The sequence below is a fragment of the Salvia miltiorrhiza genome, chromosome 6, assembly GCF_028751815.1.
Source record: "Salvia miltiorrhiza cultivar Shanhuang (shh) chromosome 6, IMPLAD_Smil_shh, whole genome shotgun sequence".
Classification (NCBI taxonomy): domain Eukaryota; kingdom Viridiplantae; phylum Streptophyta; class Magnoliopsida; order Lamiales; family Lamiaceae; genus Salvia; species Salvia miltiorrhiza.
Window position 1 is genome coordinate 41,260,167 of NC_080392.1, and position 18,951 is coordinate 41,279,117.

The 18,951-nt window shown below is 37.0% G+C and overlaps 1 protein-coding gene across 2 annotated transcripts; it reads right to left on the reverse strand.

Moving 5' to 3' along the window:
* Positions 1-4,131: 4,131 nt before the first annotated feature.
* LOC130989595 (ARF guanine-nucleotide exchange factor GNOM-like) lies at positions 4,132-10,445 on the reverse strand. 2 transcript variants are annotated; one of them, XM_057913576.1, is made up of 3 exons: positions 10,176-10,445; positions 8,495-9,299; positions 4,132-8,062 (listed from the first exon to the last, which is right to left on the reverse strand). In XM_057913576.1, exons 2-3 carry the CDS (start codon positions 9,227-9,229, stop codon positions 4,475-4,477), a joined length of 4,323 nt encoding a protein of 1,440 aa, XP_057769559.1. In that variant the 5' UTR covers positions 9,230-9,299; positions 10,176-10,445; the 3' UTR covers positions 4,132-4,474. The 2 variants fall into 2 exon arrangements, with proteins under 2 accessions (XP_057769559.1, XP_057769560.1); XM_057913577.1 differs by having other exon boundaries at positions 8,495-9,304; positions 10,176-10,317.
* Between the last annotated feature and the right edge of the window lie 8,506 nt (positions 10,446-18,951).

The following is an 18,951-nucleotide window of genomic DNA, read 5'->3' on the forward strand; positions in this document are numbered from 1 at the left end:
CGGATACTTCATCCCAAGTAGAGAACACCTCATCAACTGCATCAGAAGTGCAAGGGTATTCTCAAAGTTCGATTGCAAATCAAGCTTCTACCAGATTCGCATGGAAGAAGGGAATAAGAAGTTTACAACCTTCTCAACTCCACAAGGACATTATGTCTGGAATGTCATGCCAATGGGGCTAGCCAACGCGCCTCAGATATTCCAAAGAAAGATGGATAATCTCTTCAAGGATTATTCCTCGTTTATGTTTGTTTATATTGATGATATTCTCATTGCATCAAAAAACATTCATGAACATGTCAGGCATCTGGAGATCTTTGCGGATGTTTGCCAACAAGGACTAGTGCTGTCTGAAAAGAAGGCAGTCATAGCCACCCAGAAGATGGAGTTTCTGGGAATTGAGATCGATGAATCTGGGATAATTCTACAAGATCATATTGTGGAAAAAGTCCAGGGATTTCCGGAGGATCTCAAGGAGAAAAAGCAGCTCCAAAGCTTTCTCGGAGTTGTCAATTTTGCAGGGATGTTTATCAAAAACCTTGCAGAACACAGAAAGGTTTTCAGTCCACTACTGAAGAAAGATGTTCCATTCATATGGAAGGAGGAGCATCGAGAGGGTATGAAGAAGTTGAAAGAGATTTGCAAAAATCTCCCGAAGCTTTCAAAACCACAAGACGAGGATGACTTGGTCCTCTACACTGACGCGAGTGATTTCTGGTGGGCAGCTGTACTTGCCAAGATCACCCCTTTTGGAGAAGAACCTTGCAGATATTGTAGTGGCCTTTTCTCCGACGACGAAGCTGTGCGATGGCACATCAACGAGAAGGAATTCTTTGCAGTGCGAAAGGCGTTTAAAAAATGGCCGCTTTTCTTACTTGCTAAAAAATTCGTTTTGAAAGTAGATAACACTAACGTTAAAGCTTTCTTAACCAAAAAGATAGAATCTAAACCTGAAAAGGCTAGATTGCTTAGATGGCAAGCAGAATGCCAATATTATGATTATGATATTGTCATCTTGAAATCTGATCAAAATGTTCTTGCAGATTTCCTTACAAGGGATGGAGCTCCCTGAGGTGGAGGCCATCGAGGCACAACAGGCGCAGCTCTTTGAAAGTTTAGAGTTGCTACAACAAGAATGGCAAAAGTGTGTTCTACACACCAAACAAGCAGGGAAGATACAAGCGGCTAATGAAGCTAAAGTATCTAACCAAATCGATGCATGCTTCATGAAGATGTTCAATCTTCAAGAAGTAATCAACAAGCCGCTCTTGCGCGCTATCCGAGATAATCGGATTAAAGCAATGCTTTCCGTACAGGGCGGATTACCTGTAGCAGGGGATTCAAGTACCCCTAGCCCAAGTCCTGAGGCGATGGTTTCACAGCCGGACCCTCGAGGAAAAGATGTTGTTAAGGGGTCACACCCTGAATCAACATGTCAACCCTCCACCTCTGGGGTAAAAGAGGAAGAGATCAATCTTAGGCCCATGACAGGCCAAGTTAAGGTTGATACTGATTTTATTGATATTTCTCCTTCTTGGCAGATGTATCAAGACAGGTGGGAGAAACTTCTCACAAGAAAGGGCATTAATCCGGGAAATTGCCGGGTTGATGTTGCAGGAAAATATCCTCGAGTTTGGACAACCCCAGGAACCAATCCAAACGACGTCAAGGAATGGTATGAGTTCGGGGCGTTAGCCTCAGTTTATACCACCTCTCCAGCCTTCACCGAAATCAAGGGTCTACCCAAATGGATCCAGAAAACGGTGTTTGATGCATGGGAGAACAATGAGTCCCTCAAACGGGGAGATGTTCTGGAATTGTACTTTTTTAGTGCAGCACCGGAGCCAGTTGGAAAAGGAATCCGTGAAGCTTTCCACTTCATCAAGCTTCGGAGACCTGACACGGGAGCTCTGAACCGAATCAAAGTTCCCGACTTCCAGGCCGCAATCGTCTCAACATTCAAGGAGGATCAAATCTCCACTAGACGAGCATGGGGTCTATGGGTCTGTCTCACAGAGATGGACAAAATGAAGTCCAGATTCAAGTTCTACCAAAGCTCGGATCTGGGAACGTTCCTGGTCAACACCATGACAGGAACAACGACCCCTTTTGCCGAAAAATCTTTTGAAAATAAACGGCAAATGTTGTGGGAAAACAAGATAGCGGGGAGCAAGGAGACTCGTCGCAAATTTTGCAATATGGCTCATCTGGGCCATTGGATCGAGAAAATCTGCGATCAATGCTCATCGCAGAAGGAGCCGGAATTCGGCAAAGGATTCTTCCCAAAGCCTGACAGAAGGAGGTTCCGGTCTGATGAACATGATGAGCATCAGACTCCAAAGGGAAGAACACCTCGGGCACCAAAAAAGTAAGGTGGCCGACAAAGCAAAGTGAATCATGTGATTCACAGCAAGGATCGCACCCACAAAAGAAACGACAAAAGTGGGTGGAATGACAGAAGGACCACTCACCAAACGCTCCAGGACAAACGTGAGTGGAAGGGAAAAGCAGCCGGCCCCTACCAGCATTATCACAAAACGATAAAGCAAGGGTCCAGCACCATGTGATAACACTAACAAGTGTCGGCAATCAAGGCCGACAAAAGAAGGTGGATGTCATATTCAAGATAGCTGGCCACGAAGATGGAATCCGAGGCCAACAACCGAGCAATTATAGAGGGGATCAAACCTCTATATAAACCCAAGTTCTGGAGAGAAGAAGGCATCCGGAATTCACAACACATTTTCACAAGCACTTTTTCTCTCTAAATTATCTTTGTAATCTTTTTATTTGGTTTCCAAAGTTTTTTTTTTTTCGTTTTAGTTTTAATTCCTTTTTATTTTATGTACACAAGTATTAGCTACTATGAGTAGCTAAACAAGTTTGTCTCCTTCCTTGGGGAGTATTTTATGAAATAAATTAATTATTATATAATTCCTCTATAAACGCTTAGTTTTTGTCCAACTATTCCGGTTGAGTAAAAATTTATCTTTTATTTTTCCAACAAAGTATTAAGTCGACACTTAGTGAAGGAGGAAGGTTGCAACCATCTCTTGCGAGTGTGTGGTTGGTGCGTGCTAGGTGGGCAGACGAGCCGTAAAACGCAACAAAACTGACTCCTGAAGAAGACCAGTCGACAAAGGTATAATGTTGGTTTAAATTTAAGATTTATTTCGAAGTGTTACGGAAGCATGTTGGGCCTGATTAATTGTTAAACTGTTTTAGAAATCATAATAAGGGTATTTTGTCTTGGTTCATAATATGTTGGGGTTATTCTGCAATTTTGATTATTTTGGGGTAGTTTTAGAATTTTCAGAAAATGGTCATGGGAAGAACTAGAAGAATCATAAAAGTGGTGTATTATGGAGCAAAAACTAAAGGTGATGTTACATTCTAGAAAATTGGGAAAGTTGATGTATTTATTGGCCAATACCCCTTATTTAAACATGCATAAAAAATTACTATGAGACAGCACCCTAGTATAGCCAAAACCTTTTAATCATAGGAAATTCTAGCCGTACAAATAAAAATATGGAAATAATAGCTTTTCTAACTAAAATACTCTTTTAGTGTGTAAGAGTATAAAATATACTATTTACACACTTTTTAGAAGAGAAAAAATGTGCAACAAATACACTGTTACATACTCCCTCCGTCCTAGCTTTTAGTATCCAACTTTCCTTTTTTGATCGTCTTATATTTTGGTATTCATTTCTATTTTTAGTAAAAGTAGGTAGGACCCTTACTCCACTTTAATTATTTTAACTCTCACATAAAATATGGGACTATTATTCTACTCACACTTTTGCGTTATTACACACTTTTGCGAAAAAGTGTGTAACAGTGTAAATACACTATTACGCGATTTTCGTGATTATTACACGATTTTTGAAAAAGTGTATAACAATGTATTTTACAATATTACACACTTTTACTATTTAGGGTAAAATTGTACATTTACGTTAAAAAATGCTAGTTTTTCTATATTTTTATTTGGGTGGCCATTTTTTTATTTTCTTATACAAGAAGGTCTAATCCCTAATTGAGCCCATTAACTCAAAAGATTAATTGCCCTGTAAGAGAGAGAGTAGCATTAGTCCTACTATTAAATATAGGGTGGCTCTGAAAATCTGCTGCAAACTCAACCATCTATCTTATTTGAGTTAATCAAAGCCCAATGTAATGGTATATTTAAGCTCTAGTATGTTATAGTACAAACAGTAGCAAGTAATACGCTCTAAGGATACACTGCTGCAAAAAAAAATCAACCATATTCATATATCATTACTCCTCCAAAACATGGGCAATAGAGCCACCCAATTGATGCTCTTTACCCTTACTACAAACCTAGCAACGGAGACCCCGAATGTTAGAAGATCCGATATCTGCAGCTCGAACGAAGCATAGGGCTTGCGATTTCTGTATCTCTGGGATTTTCAACTTCTTCTCCGGATGAATGAATAAATTACCAACCTCAAGCTGCAGTTTCATTTGGTGGAACGAGCACACTTCCATCGGGGAGCGGGCTGCAGTTAGCCTTGGCGTGGTTCTCTTTCAACTTCTCTACTTCTTCGCTGGGGAAAACTTCTAACTGCAAAGATGGCGCTATGTTGTTCACATGCAACCAAGTCAGTTGCCAAAAGCTGTCTCCTCCAACAGGATCACAAGGTACAAGAATTCCATTTGTCTTCATCACTAGCAGGGTGTTCTTTAGAAGCTCCGGAACTAATTCGTGTATCTTTTCACTCCTTTTCCCTCTGAATCTCAGCTTCATGTGTTTTTCCATACAACCAAGCACCTTTAGCCAAAGTTGGCAGAACGAAGTTGTCTGGGATAGATCGATCAGGGCTTGTAAAAAGGCTTTCGACAAGAGTTTGAGGGACAATATCATTGATCCTTCCATGCTTCGATACTCCTTGGCAGATTGTTGTTGAGCCATTTCTGGTAGTTCATCGAGCAATGTGAAGATAACAAGATCAAAACATTGCAGCCACAGTTCGGTTGGTATAGAGATACCGTCCACTCCCGTTAAGCATCTTTGTAACAACACGATGGCATGATTTCTAACCTCTTCTCTCTGATCTACACAAACTTTTCTCAAACCCTGGACAAGCCTCATCCACATTTCAAGAATATCCTGAGACATCTTAACTGCAGTCTCCTCACCAACTGCTTCCTTAGTCTGGTAAAACCACGTTACCAGACAAACAACTGAACCAGACATCAGGTCCAAAGATTTCACAGACCGATCAACATTGCCTACTCGAGACTCAGCAAACTGCCTGGCAGCATTCACGCAAAGCACGTAATTAGCTGGTGACAAGTGGGCCCCCTCAGACATGATATAAGACAGAGTCTCAAACCCTGATTCAGCTGCCTCAGGATGCCGAGCCGTGATTGAAACTAAGGATATGATTGTCCGCCAACCCATATGAGATCTTATCTGCATCGCATTTGCTTTCACAAGATGCATAACCTCCTGTGTAATTTGCTCGCAATAAGCATCAGCTACCCGAGCATCAAGTTTCAATACTAGTTGCAGAGACTTGAGAAGCTCATCAGTAAGGTTTTCCTTGTAAGGAAGCAATCGCTGGCATATGCGAAGGAGCCCAAAGACAGCCTTCTCTACAAGAGTACAAGGCATTACAGTTGATTGAACAACATTTGCTATGTGCTCATATACATTTTGCCATAGAAGCATGATCCTATCCCGATTGTTTAGAGTGATTGCAATTAGCAACTCTAGACAGAAAACAGCTGTGTCTTCATCTTCTGAAGAGCTATTCCCTTTGAGAGGACGTCCTGCAGACATGACAAGAGCCCGGACAAGCTGTGATAATGATTCTGCTTGCAGAAACTTACTCTCAGCAAAAATGCTATCAATGTGACAATTTTGTATTGTCTGCAGAGTACGCTGACGAGCAGCAAGCTGTTCTTCTGAGGGTTGTGGTGCAGGTTCTTCTGCATCAAGAGATAACAACAGGCTAAACCGGCTCATAAGCCCAGATGATTTCCTAGGAATTGTTGCTGGCACCTGAGCTACAGGTGAATAAGTAGCTGATGTTTTCACTTGACCATTATCAGTAGATGACTCCAACTCGTCAGTAGCATCACTTGCAAGACGTGCAGGAAGAAGGCCTATTTTATGCAAACTCAAGATGCAGTCCAGTATATTTCTCCAGCCTGATCGAATGCTGTCACTGTAACGGTTTGCAATGGTAAAAACTGCTACAGTTGCCATCTTAGCTTTTATGTCATCCGCAAAATAAAGAATTGATTTCTCATTGAAAGACGGACTCAACAAGGTTGTAAACTTGCAAAGAGAGATAACCAAATCGTCCAATACTTCACCCAAATTATATGAAGCTGAAAGCTTAGCTATGGCCAAGAATCCATCAATGCATGACTGTGAAACATCTTCATCCTCTGCATGATCAAGCACTACAGATATGGCAGCAATTGCAGGACCAGACAAAATAGCAAACATGTCATAGTCAAGGTGGGAACCTGAATCAGATACAATGTATGGCGATGTATGTTTTGCTCTGTGTGTCAGACCAATCCAGTGGCTTCGTGTCAGAACCGCAGCAGAACCTCCTTGATCTGGAACCATACGAATTTCATTTTCACAGATAGAATGATAAAGCTCGGACAAGAAATCTCGAGGTAGATCATTTCCACCATTGATTTTCCTATTGTTACGTATGAAATCTTCTTCACTCATCTTCTTCTTGACCTGTGCATTGTGCTGATCGGTGTTGAGCAATATTAAAGAATATGACAACAGGAGAGCAGCGTCCTTATTGACCAAAATATTTGAAGATTGCTCATAATAGCTTTCAGAAAATGCTTCAAGCACTCTCTGAATCTTCTGAGATTCTCCAGGCAATCTGAAAGTTTCCAAGAACACGCGCAAAGCAGTGTCCAAATTCATGTTCCGGAAATCAAAAATTCTAGCAAATTCATGAAGAACTTGTATACAGAATTCGTCGTGACTTCCTAGAAATTCCCCGATTAGATTTTTATCTAATCCCACTGTATACCTAAAGAAAAATGCTACACTTCGGGCATCCAGTTTGTCAGGCAACAATTTTAATCCTTGAAGAAATTCCAAACCCTTCTTGGGATCCCTGTTAAAGTGATCAACACCAGTCATCAACTTTCTCTTGATGTTCTTCATACTATGAACAAATGGAACCCAGTGAAGAGGTTCACCATAATCATCACATCTAAGAATCCAAAAGGAACTATATTCTTCAAGTTCTGGAATGGCTTGCCCTAAACTTGATGAATCATGTTCTATTCTTTCAGCCATACCCTGAACCAAAGCAATCAGACCATCCAGAGCAAGGGTGTTCATGGCCGACAAAGGACTGTTAACAGGAAAAGCACTCCTTGATAGCAGGTTAGCAAGGCCTTCAAACACATTGCCACAGGATATGTCACAATCATAATTGGCATACAACTCAGTGACAAACATAGGCTGCCTGCAGAAGTCAATAAGAGCTTCCATCGCAACCTCCTGCAGTTGGTAAGAAGCTCCATGCTTACTTTGTGCAATCCTCAACAACACATTGGAAATAAAAGCTTCAAGCTGTAGTTTTAATTTAGTTCGGAGATGGTGATAGAGATTGAGGACTATGCTACATACTGTTGAAAGAATAAGTGGACTCATTGACAAACCAAACTGCATCAGATTGTAAAACAGTTCTTCCTGTATCAGAGCTAATAACTTAGGATGATTCCCAAAAGAAGCTCCGCCCAATTCTATAGCAGAATTAATCAAACCCAGTGCAAAAAGGGGAACATCTTCGTGATATGCTATTGGATTAGATCTTGGACCCATTTCTATGTTCTCCATCACATTCAGAAGAGAGCACAAGAAATGAAATATTTCCACCATTGATGGGACTCCATACGGGTCCATCATTGAAGAGTCATCCTTTAAGGTGCCATCATTCCCACGAGAACTCTCAATCTTTTCATTTTCAGATTCTGCGGGAATGCAAACTTCAGTTTTTGGCTTCCCCTCAGAAGTAGGACTCTGCACTGCTGCATTGTCCTGCAATTGGTATACTTGCTTCAGAAGTAAATAACTTAGCATGGCTCGTACCAGCTTAAAATAGTCATGGAAACAGACAACTACTTTAAGTAGTACTTTTTGTAGTGACCACATAATTTCAACTGTAATCATCTTTTTGCACTAAAAGACAATTTCAGCTTAACTTACATTTAAGAGTTAGAAATTCATTAATACTATCTCTGAAAGTCATGTTCTTCAAAAACTTATAAGCAAACATAATAAACAGTGAAATATTCTTTCTCCTGGTCAACTTTTTTCTAGTTTCTTTATTAGTATTAGTCAGTGAAATAGTTCAATTTGTAAAGCAAAACGATGTCTAAAGTTTATGGTTGGCATCAATATGATGGAGAGAAAGCACATTTCATTCCTAATGTTGGTAAGAGTTCCATATAAATAAGAACACTTTGTTACCTCTATATTTAAGGAAGACTTCTCTCCACAAGGTAATTGATTCTTTCTACCCTCCAAATCAGGAAGGTGCAAAAATATACACCTGACAAGCTCATGCATGGTGTGGCGGGATATCCTTTGCAGCAATTCACTTTTTGAGCTTGCTTGATGAACTATACGGAAGCATGTATTCACAATGCTACATACATGATGGTTGTTCAAATTAACTGATGCCTTGCTTTTCATGCAAGCCAAAAGAACTTGCAGAATTTTCATCAGTACAACTTCTTCAGAAGCAGGATCAGTCACCTCAAAACGGCAGCTTGTGACAGCATCCACGATTAGGTGTAAGGCATTATCTACATTCACAGTTTCAGAGTCAAGTATCTGTAGATTTAAGATTTTGTAAACAGATGACAAAGCAACACCAGTGATTGGTGCCCCAGTTTCATCAGATTTAATGACTTCCAAGAATGGCTGGAGGTACAGAACAGGATCAATGGTATGCCAATGATTTTGCCATGAAAAAATCTTTTTCCGGAGTTCCTTGAAGGACTTTATGAGAGAGTGCTCTATCTGGTCATCATCAGAGGCATATTGCACTCCCCATCTCACATTTCTTCTCATCACAGCCAAAACCGCACCAATCTCTGAATTCACCATACATGCTAAAGCTCCACCAGAAAGCTTGAATGAGCAATTCGGTTGCTCAACCAACCCATTTACTTCATTCTCCTGATTTAGCAAACTAGTCATCTTGTTCTGTACTGTCGCAAACTTAAGCTTCTAGCACAGGCATGAAGGTCCCCTGCAGCGCAATTTAGTACTGCACTTCATAGTTTATACAAAGATTGACAATGGTCAGTAAGATTGACTCCAGAATAATTGACTGACAAGGGATATATAAGAATGTGAATGCAGGCTAGCTAATTGCACATACTGTAAATTCCTACTAAATGCATTGTTAAAGAGAAACCTCGACAGAAGGACGTGAAATTGGATTATGAGACAAAATAAGTTTTGCTTTTCAAAAATGGAGGGAAGACTTGGTGCAGAAGAACAAAGTTGCAGAAAAATACTAGAAAAGAGTAAAATTAACACCACAAAATTAAGATTTCCCTTTATCTTCACATTTTGAGACAAACAACTTAAAGCAAGCCAATCATGACATAAAAAACACTAAGATCTCAAAAAGCAAGTCACCGTATTGCCAATCTAAAAGCAAAAAGTATCAAATTACAGCTTCGTAAGAATACACACCAACCTTCAGTACAGTGAAGGATCTAATTTATATGATTGGGCCGATCAAGAGACAGAAAATTCAACCAATCTACCTGCTTAAACCAGCTAGTAGAACAAGGAAAAAACGCAGAATTCCAAACTCAATTCCACTCCAGATTACACTACAACACCAGAAGCCTATCATACCTAACTACATTTTCCCGCCGCGTAAATCAAACACATAAAAAAGCACAATAAGCAAACGACTCGAGAGCTCAGATCCAAATCAGTGACAGCAAAAGATCCAACAAGCAATTAAATTCACATCGAGATCTAACGCAGCCCTAATAGGCCAATCAAACTCGTAAAAAGGCTCAAAAAAATGGGAACCGAGGAGTGAGATGAACGGCAAGCGAACAGTTCGGAAATGAGAATTCGAATTTTCACGAAGCGAATAGAGACGAATCGGAGAGGGAAGTACCGGTCGGATTGAAGATCGGAGCCGACGCGATGGAAGAGGTAGTTTTTGCTTCTCCGCAGGGTGAGGGGGGGTCGTCGCCTGCTACCTGCGGTGACGGAGGCGACAGTTGTGGCAATTTGAATTAAAAATAAAAAAATATTTGGGTTAAATGCGAAATCGAGATTTGGAAAAGCACGTTTCTGCGTTTCCCATAAGATAAATGGAGAATTACGTTTTTTGCGCTTCTAGCCACGAGAGGCCTGCTCTCTTGTAGTATTTCCTTTTTCTTTTGTTTTTCACTCTTTATTCTTTTGGAGTTAAGCTTCGATACCACTTATTCCTTGAAATTGAGTCTAAAATAGTATCTTTAAACTCCTAAGTCCTAAGTAGTGTATATTCTTAGTTTTCCGTCGCACCATCATGTCAAGGTATATTTATAATAAAACATTTTAAAAGTTATAAAATTTAAATGGTGCACCTTAAAAAAAAGTAAGGCAAATATTAATTTCCGCATCAACGTTAAGTTATCTTACTCTATAACTCAAGCTAATTGATGTTTTGAGACAGATTGAACCCTTAATGTAGAAGTTTTTATAGCTAACTAGAACCATGTAGAAAGAACTAATAGGACCTCAACAGAATACTCAAACATAGAAGAAGAACTTTAATAGTCATTTAAGATTTCTTTACTCGCTTTTATTTTTTTATAATAGTATTTAATATAGGACATATCTTTTCAGATGGATCCACCGCATCCACCTCCACCTTTCCCCTCCCTCAGCAATTAGATGATCGAGCAATTTTTACAGACGAGCACGATGGAGGATAGGACAAGACAATTTTGGTAGTGTAGGTGGTAACCGACTGAGTCCCTTGGCGGATTTTTAGGTCGCTAGCTATGTCAATGTTTGGAATAACGCACGATCTGTAGGTATATCACCGACTACGAGGCAGGGCAGCAGCTCATCCAATTACTCCCAACAGACTGGAGAGTGTTTTTGTCGTAGTTTGTGTCAGCCACGGCTCACTATCAACCGCGGTTTACCTGAACGGTTTCTGACGGAATTTTGCCTTAGAAAAAGAGTTTTTAGCAGTTCAAATTATATTCTTTCACTCTCAACTTCTATCCTTTCACCTTTATGAATCAAGAAAACTTGGAAAACACATTAGTTTATGATTATTTTGATTTCTCTTCGCTTTTGGAACAGATTTGCACTCTTAATTAGTAATAATTACTTTCTTTTCTTCCTTTGCTTTTAGTTCGATGGATTATTTCATCTCTTGATTTTATTTCTATATTATTATGAACTAAATTTACATTCTGAGGATCGGGATATTTGAATCTAGAGTTAAATTAGTTTGTGAATGATTTGTGATTGTCCAATTAAATTGTTCTCATGTAGATTATCAATTGACCATTGATTTATCTTGTTAAATGATGAATGAGATCGAGAGATGAATTCATTGTTGGATCGTTGTTTAATTAGAGTTACACTTAAACAAAAATGCGTGGTCTAATCGTTAATCGCTTCTAGCTATTTGGTTTGCATAGTCTCAAATCATGAATACGAAAGTTATTATTTTGATCTCTTACGTGAATGTGTTGTTAGAGTTGATTAATTGTGCTCATCTTTTGCTAATGTCTTAAACTCTCGAGGAGAATAATCCTGGACCTAGACTCGTTTTTGCTCTTGTTATTCGTTTTATAATTATTTTTGTCTTTACTTTGAATTTATTTCTAATTCTCTAGAAACAAACCTTGATCTTATATATGGATAGAATATTTAAGATTTATTTACTTTTTGTGTGTAACGCATAAATCACTAGTCTTTTTTTGTGGATACGACTTAGGCAACTTATCACTCTACGGTTGACCTCGTTCTCTTGCGAGCAATCTAAAGGTATACTTTAGGTTGAACAAAGAGCGTGGGCGAACAAGCAGTTAGAGGCCACATCTTACTCTCAGTTGTTTACATCCTGACCAATCGGGGATTTCGTGGCTTTTGTCACGAGGGTTTTTGCCAGGTGGATGGACCATGGGATAGCTGCACCACTACCACTCCATCACCTTTTCTCCCAAACATAGTTGACAATCATACTTGACCTATATGCCCCTATCTTACCTCTATGTAGGGGTAGAGACAAGTTTGAGGGTGGACGATCTAAGGTCCTAGTTCCTAATGTTCCTGACTCCCAACCAATACTATTACTTTGGGAACAGCCTACACAAGATCTCTCAGATCGAATTTCACGTGTGACCGAGCCAAAGGTGCCCAGGAGGCACCGCATCCGACTAGAAGACTATGGGCAGCCCATTGGCGCCCTAATACCAGAAGATACTATGGACCTAGAGATCCACCTAGGGCCCCACCTAGTGGCCTGGTTGCACCTACACTCGATGATTCACTTGTCCCAGATCTGGAGGTGGATCCTAAAGGGGATTCGGAGGAGGAGGACCTGGTGAGCACCCGAATGAAGGGGCGGCAAACTCAGCGCTATTGGGGAGCAGTTCGGTGACTGGGTCGATCTAGGGATTGCTTTAGTTTGATGATGTTGTTGCTAGGACTGGTGTCCAGTTTTTGTGTTTTTGGATGTGAAGTAGGGCATTTGTTAGCCCAAAGTTCGCCTTGACACCAAGCACCTAGCATATCTACTTTTGTCATAGAATTGTACTTGACTCTGATTATTGATGCATATATATATATATATATATATATATATATATATATATATATATATATATATATGGTGCGGTTATAATGAGAATCACACTTATCGTGAGAACATAAGAACTATTAAAATCAATGCATCTACTATATAAATTAATGCATTCGCTATTAAATTTAATGCATCCGAAAATAATAAATTTTTTGCTCCCTCCAGGATTCGAACCCAGGATCTGCATTCATCCACCAAGATCATGCATCCACCGTAGATCTTGATGATCGAATGGTTTAAAATGGTTCTCTGTTCTAATTTTATTTAGTGGTTCTTATTTGAACCTCTCCCTATATATATATATATATATATATATATATACATGGAGAATATGAAACGAGATTGACAAATGTGATGAGAAATGAGAATAAATCTATAGCATTAGATTTTCAAATCTTATGCCTGATATTTATCTAGAAGGGACGAATTTTTACCTGGGTTCGAATTTTGGAAGAAGCGAAAATTTTATCAATTAATTGAATTTCATTATGCAGTCATTATAAACAGCTTATGCAACACCATATACTGACTTATGTAGTAATCTTGTTTCTTACGAAAGATAACATTCTTAATATAACTCATTATTATATATATTATAGGTGTTGTTATCGACTTATCTTTATATGTAGACTATATGTGGTAGTAAGTATACTGATAACACTCAAGTTTCCATAGTTTTTAGTGTTCATAAGATGTTAATTTTATAGTAAATTGAGTGTTTGATGATTATTTTGTATCTTGTGAAATATGTTACTTATTCGTGCTTTGATGAATTTTACAGAAATATTTAGTCTGAATTTGGACAGGTGATTTTAATTAAAGTTGTAGTTCGTCTCGATACGAGTTCGTAGGCACAAACGGTTCGCAAATCGGAGTTCGGACGAGAAAGATATGACCAAAACAAGAAAGTCGCGCGCATCAATGAATAGTGCCCGACGGGAATTTCCGAATTTTCAGGATTTTGCGGGATTTTCATATTTTATCAGTATTTTCGAGTTCTACACTTTATTTATCTCCCGTGCCTATATATAGGTCTTCTTTTGACCTATTTAGGGTTTCCAACTTTATTTCTTAATTTTATAGCTTTTATTTTTCATTGCTTTCTAGGTTTTAGAACTTGGATCGGATTTCTGCAAGGATTGAAGATTCAAGATTGTTCATCAGTTTTATTCAGAGTTTTATTTAATTCAGTTTTTACAATTGCGTTCTTTTTAATTATGTTTATGTTTTATTTTGCTATGTCTGGCTAGTTTTCTTAATCTGAACATAGGGTTTGTACATAGTTGATTAAATATGTGTGTTTGATTTATTGATATCATTTTGCCCTCCAGCTTGTGATTCATGATTCCTGGTGCTTATTATCTTGTGAATTATCTGATCAATAGTTTACATGTCTAGCTGTTCAGTTTGAGTCTTGAATGCGATAATTGTTTAACCGATTCAGGAATGCATGATATAATGTTAGCCTTGAGTCTTGAATGCGACAGGTGAAGCTATATGAAGCTATTCTTTGTGTGTTGTTGGGAGTTAATTTATTCATTTGAGTCTTGAATGTGATAAGGGATTTATTAATCTAAGTTCGTAGGTGTTCGTTAGAGAAGCTTATGAATAGTGTTGTGATATTTCATTAGGACTGTATTAAATTGGTAATTGAATCAATAGATTGAATGCATGCGTTTAATTAACGATAGTACATCCCTAGGGCCAGAGTTGATTTTTATTTGATTTGTTCTCTGTTTTTAATTGCTTTGTGTTATTTTAAATTTCAATTCATCAATCATTATTCTGTTGCCTGGATACTATGAAAGTTTAATTTGGAAGTAGTTAGAGTATTTCGATTATCAGTCTCTGAGGATACGATACTTGACTTACTATTTATGCTATGATTACACCGTGTTAGTTACGATATTTTTATTGCTAAAAAAATAGTGATCATATACAATGTTAACTGATGTTTGCTTGGTACAAACCAATAAAAATCGAACTACAGAATGCGAGACAAACGCATACAAATTCGAAGTTGAAAACAACGTAGAGGACTTTGTAGGAGGTCGTGGACGGGGAAAAGGCGAGGAGGGCGAGGACAAGGACAAGGTAGAGGGGATATGTCTACAATGACTACACACCACATGCAGTCCCGAACGAACAACAAATGAAAAGTTCAAAAAAGAAAAACTACCAACTTTTCATGGTATGGATGGACCAGAAGACGCCTAGAAATAGATACGAGCTATAGAACGCATTTTTCAATACATTCGTTATGAATTAATGAATTTTTGTGGCTATTTCTTTTATCCTAATAAGTTCATTTTATTTATTACTCCCTTTGTCCCACTATAAGTGGCCTGCATTCTATTTTGGGGCGTCCCATTATAAGTGGTCCGTTTTCACAAATGGAAAAATTTAACCCGTAAAAAAGTATAGGCCCTACCACTTTTAAGAGCATCTGCAGCGGCACTCTAAAATAGAGTGAACCGCTATTTTGCAGTCATGTGCTCTCTCCAACAGCACGTTAATTAACGCCAAAATGTAGAGTTTGTGAACAGTACCCCGGTAAATGTAGCGGGGCACTGTTCATCACGTTAGTTTACTCTCTTTTTTTTTGCTTTTCTTTTATCTTTCTTTTTGTTGTTTTATTTTTACTTATTTTTGTTATTAATATGAAATACTTCTTATTTATCTTGTTTATGTGCATAATATATTTTTTTATTTTCTATATTATGAATTTATTTTTGCATGTATTATGTAATATTAGTGTGCTATTATCATGTAATTTATGTTTTTTTACAAGTATTATGTAATGTTATTTTATATGTTGTTAGAAGAAACAATGTAGTCAAATGACCATAATGAAGATTGAAAATCAATTTTTGGCCCATAATCTTAAAACATCAAAATTTGGCCATTAATTAGGTGGTATGCCTAATTTGCCCTTTTTACTCGGCCGTTGGGGTGATTGCGCGATCGCTGGAAGCTTATGGGTGAGTTGCGTGCTCGCGGGGAAAATCCAGCGCCCGCTGCGCGTATGGCACTTATAGTGCCATAAGTGTCATACGCATCATTTTATTACTTGGTTTTATTTTGGATTTCCATTGGCACTTATTACATTATCCATTTAGGGTTTAGATTATCCATTTATGATTTCTTGATTCTATTGACTTATTCAGAACGAAATATAGTTACTTCTTCATAGATCCCAACCCTATAAATATATATATATATATATATATATATTTATATATATTTATATATATATAATATGTAAATTGTTACATAAGAAATCATACTTACTAAGAGTACACTCTCCACGCATTCTAAAAAAAAGAGTACATGTGTGTGCGTGTTGGTCAAGCGTAATGGGTTAATGTCCAATGTCAAAGGTCTTGAGTTCGAGTCCTCTGTAATGCGGTCTTTAAATTTCTTTATTTAATACTGTTAGTTAAAAAAAAAAAAAGAATACACTCTCCGATCTCCACACTCACAACATTTTCCACTTTTCTCTTGTCCTTTTAGGCGGTTTAACGGTAAAATAAGTATTTATGAGATAAATGATTTCATGTTGGAATCTCATTAATATCTGTTTGGATTTGAGTCTTTCACATTTAATTTTGCAAGTATGGTTTCACATTGAATAAATTAAAAGCCATAAAATAAACGAAGTACGTATAAAAGATAGTATTGAAACTAAAATCCAAACTGCATCAGTAATTTTTACTGATCACTAGCCTCAAAATGTAACTTTCGTTTTCAATTTCTACATTCTTAATTCATACAGCCAAAAGTAAAGCTCACGTTAAAGGGAGATTGTAAAAGTCAATGGCACATTAAATTACAAAAATAATTAAGTTTGGATATCATTCAGACAAACCAAAAGGTTTAATTACTTGTTTGTAAATAACATATTCCAGTAGTTGACTTAGCACACAGCCTCCGATTGCCACTAGATTGTTTTGTGAATTGAATTGAATCGATAGAAATTAAAAATTCATGGATGACATTTATATAAATAAAAAGCTGTGTTGCAATTAACTAAAGATGTTGCCTCAAAACCTGCAATTTTATTAGTATTATTGAACACATGCATCTGAATCACAACTTGACTTTTTTCTTTTTTATGGCGAATCCCCCATTTGCATTTGGACTTGCCCAGCCAGCTGCTTCCACATTTTTGGAAGGGCATTTTTGACAAATCCCAGACATATATTCATTAATCGTATATGTAATATGATTACATGATTATTGTATTCATAATTACCACGTAGCGTGAAAATTGATAAACAAAATAATACAAAACTAGAAAAATGTAGAGAATTTTATGTTTAAACGAAATGTTCGTTTTCGTGAGATGCATGACGCAATGGGAAACAGTTTTTTACGCTAGAAATTGCACCATATTGGTATGAAATTTAATTAGAGATGGTCTATATGATCACTTACAATTAAGGTTATAATTGTAGGATGCTTTAAATCTTGACTAAAAAGTCTTATGTAAGTATTAAAAACTTTGCTACTATCCACATGCTTCATGACATTTATAGAGGCTCTCACTTATTGTGTGGCGATTTTCGGGAAGCTTTCGAGCATGCTTGGAAGTATATTAATATATTTTTTATTTTTGTCATGTTAGATGTGAGGCTAATCGAGTAGTTCATGAGCTCGCTTTTTTTGCTCTAATTTTTCATAATATAATAATCTGAAAATCTATAAATTTCTGATTTGACTCTTAGATATAATTGTTCATTCGAATTTAATTTAATATATTATCATTTTCCTCTCAAAAAAAAATCTAGCTACTACAAATATCAAATAATTATGATTGCGAAAATGGTAACTTTCATATGTCTGCTGTTTTCACTATTTTATATATATATATATATATATAGAAAGGTTAAACAGAGAATGCTAAATATTTAGAGGATAGAGAATTCGTGAAACAAAAATGAACAGATCTACAATTTTTACGAACAAATCAATGTACCGCATGAACAGCAATTTGCCCCGGGTTCGAATCCTGTTGGTGGCGAGTTTTTCTATTTTTTTACTAAATACGTATGTTCGTTTGTTATGTTGATCTGTTCGTAACATGTATAGACTTGTTTAAAATGAAATATATAATAATTCTCTGTTTAACTTGAACATATATATATATATAGGGGAAGACTAAAATAAGAACGCTTCTTAAAATATAAATTAGGAACCATTTTCAGCCCTTAGATCATCAAGATCTACGGTTGATTCATCACTTTGTTGGATAAATTCATGGTCCTGAGTTCGAATCCCAAAGGTAGCAAAAAATTATTTTTCGCAATTCATGCCTTTATACAGTTTATTCATGTGTGTTATACATAAAATTCATGCATTTTTGTTGGTTCATAATTCTTAAAATAAAGGTGGTTTATTGAATAACCGCCCCCTATATATATATATACATATATATATATATATATATATATATATATATATATATAGGGAGAGGTTCAAATAAGAACCACTAAATAAAATTAGAACAGAGAACCATTTTAAGTCATTCGATCATCAAGATCTACGGTGGATGCATCATCTTGGTGGATGAATGCATATCCTGGGTTCGAATCCTGAAGGGAGCAAAAAATTTATTATTTTCGGATGCATTAAATTTAACAGCGAATGCATTAATTTATATAGTAGATGCATTGATTTTAATGGTTCTTATGTTCTCACGATAAGTGTGGTTCTCACTATAACCGCACCCTATATATATATATATATATATATATATATATATATATATATATATATATATATATATATATATATAAGAGTGGATTTTTAAAATGGCCACTTTGAAATAGTAAACTTAAAAATTGTCCACTAAAATAAAAACATAAAAAATGGCCACTGTTACCAAAATACCCTTCCACATTAAAAATTAAAAAAATGGCCACTTTACATCACCCCTTTAAAAAATCCCGCAATTCACAACCAGTGTGAATTCACAACCAAAAATTTTTGGTTGTGAATTCACACTGAGTTCACAACCAGTCGAATTCACAACCAGAATTTTTTGTTTGTGAATTCACAACTAGTTGAATTCACAGCT

Coding starts and splice junctions, on each gene's coding strand:
- LOC130989595 (XM_057913576.1), bottom strand. CDS start 9,229: ATGACTAGTTTGCTAAATCAGGAGAATGAAGTAAATGGGTTGGTTGAG. Junction 8,063..8,494: donor AGTCTTCCTTAAATATAGAG/GTAACAAAGTGT, acceptor TACCAATTGCAG/GACAATGCAGCAGTGCAGAG.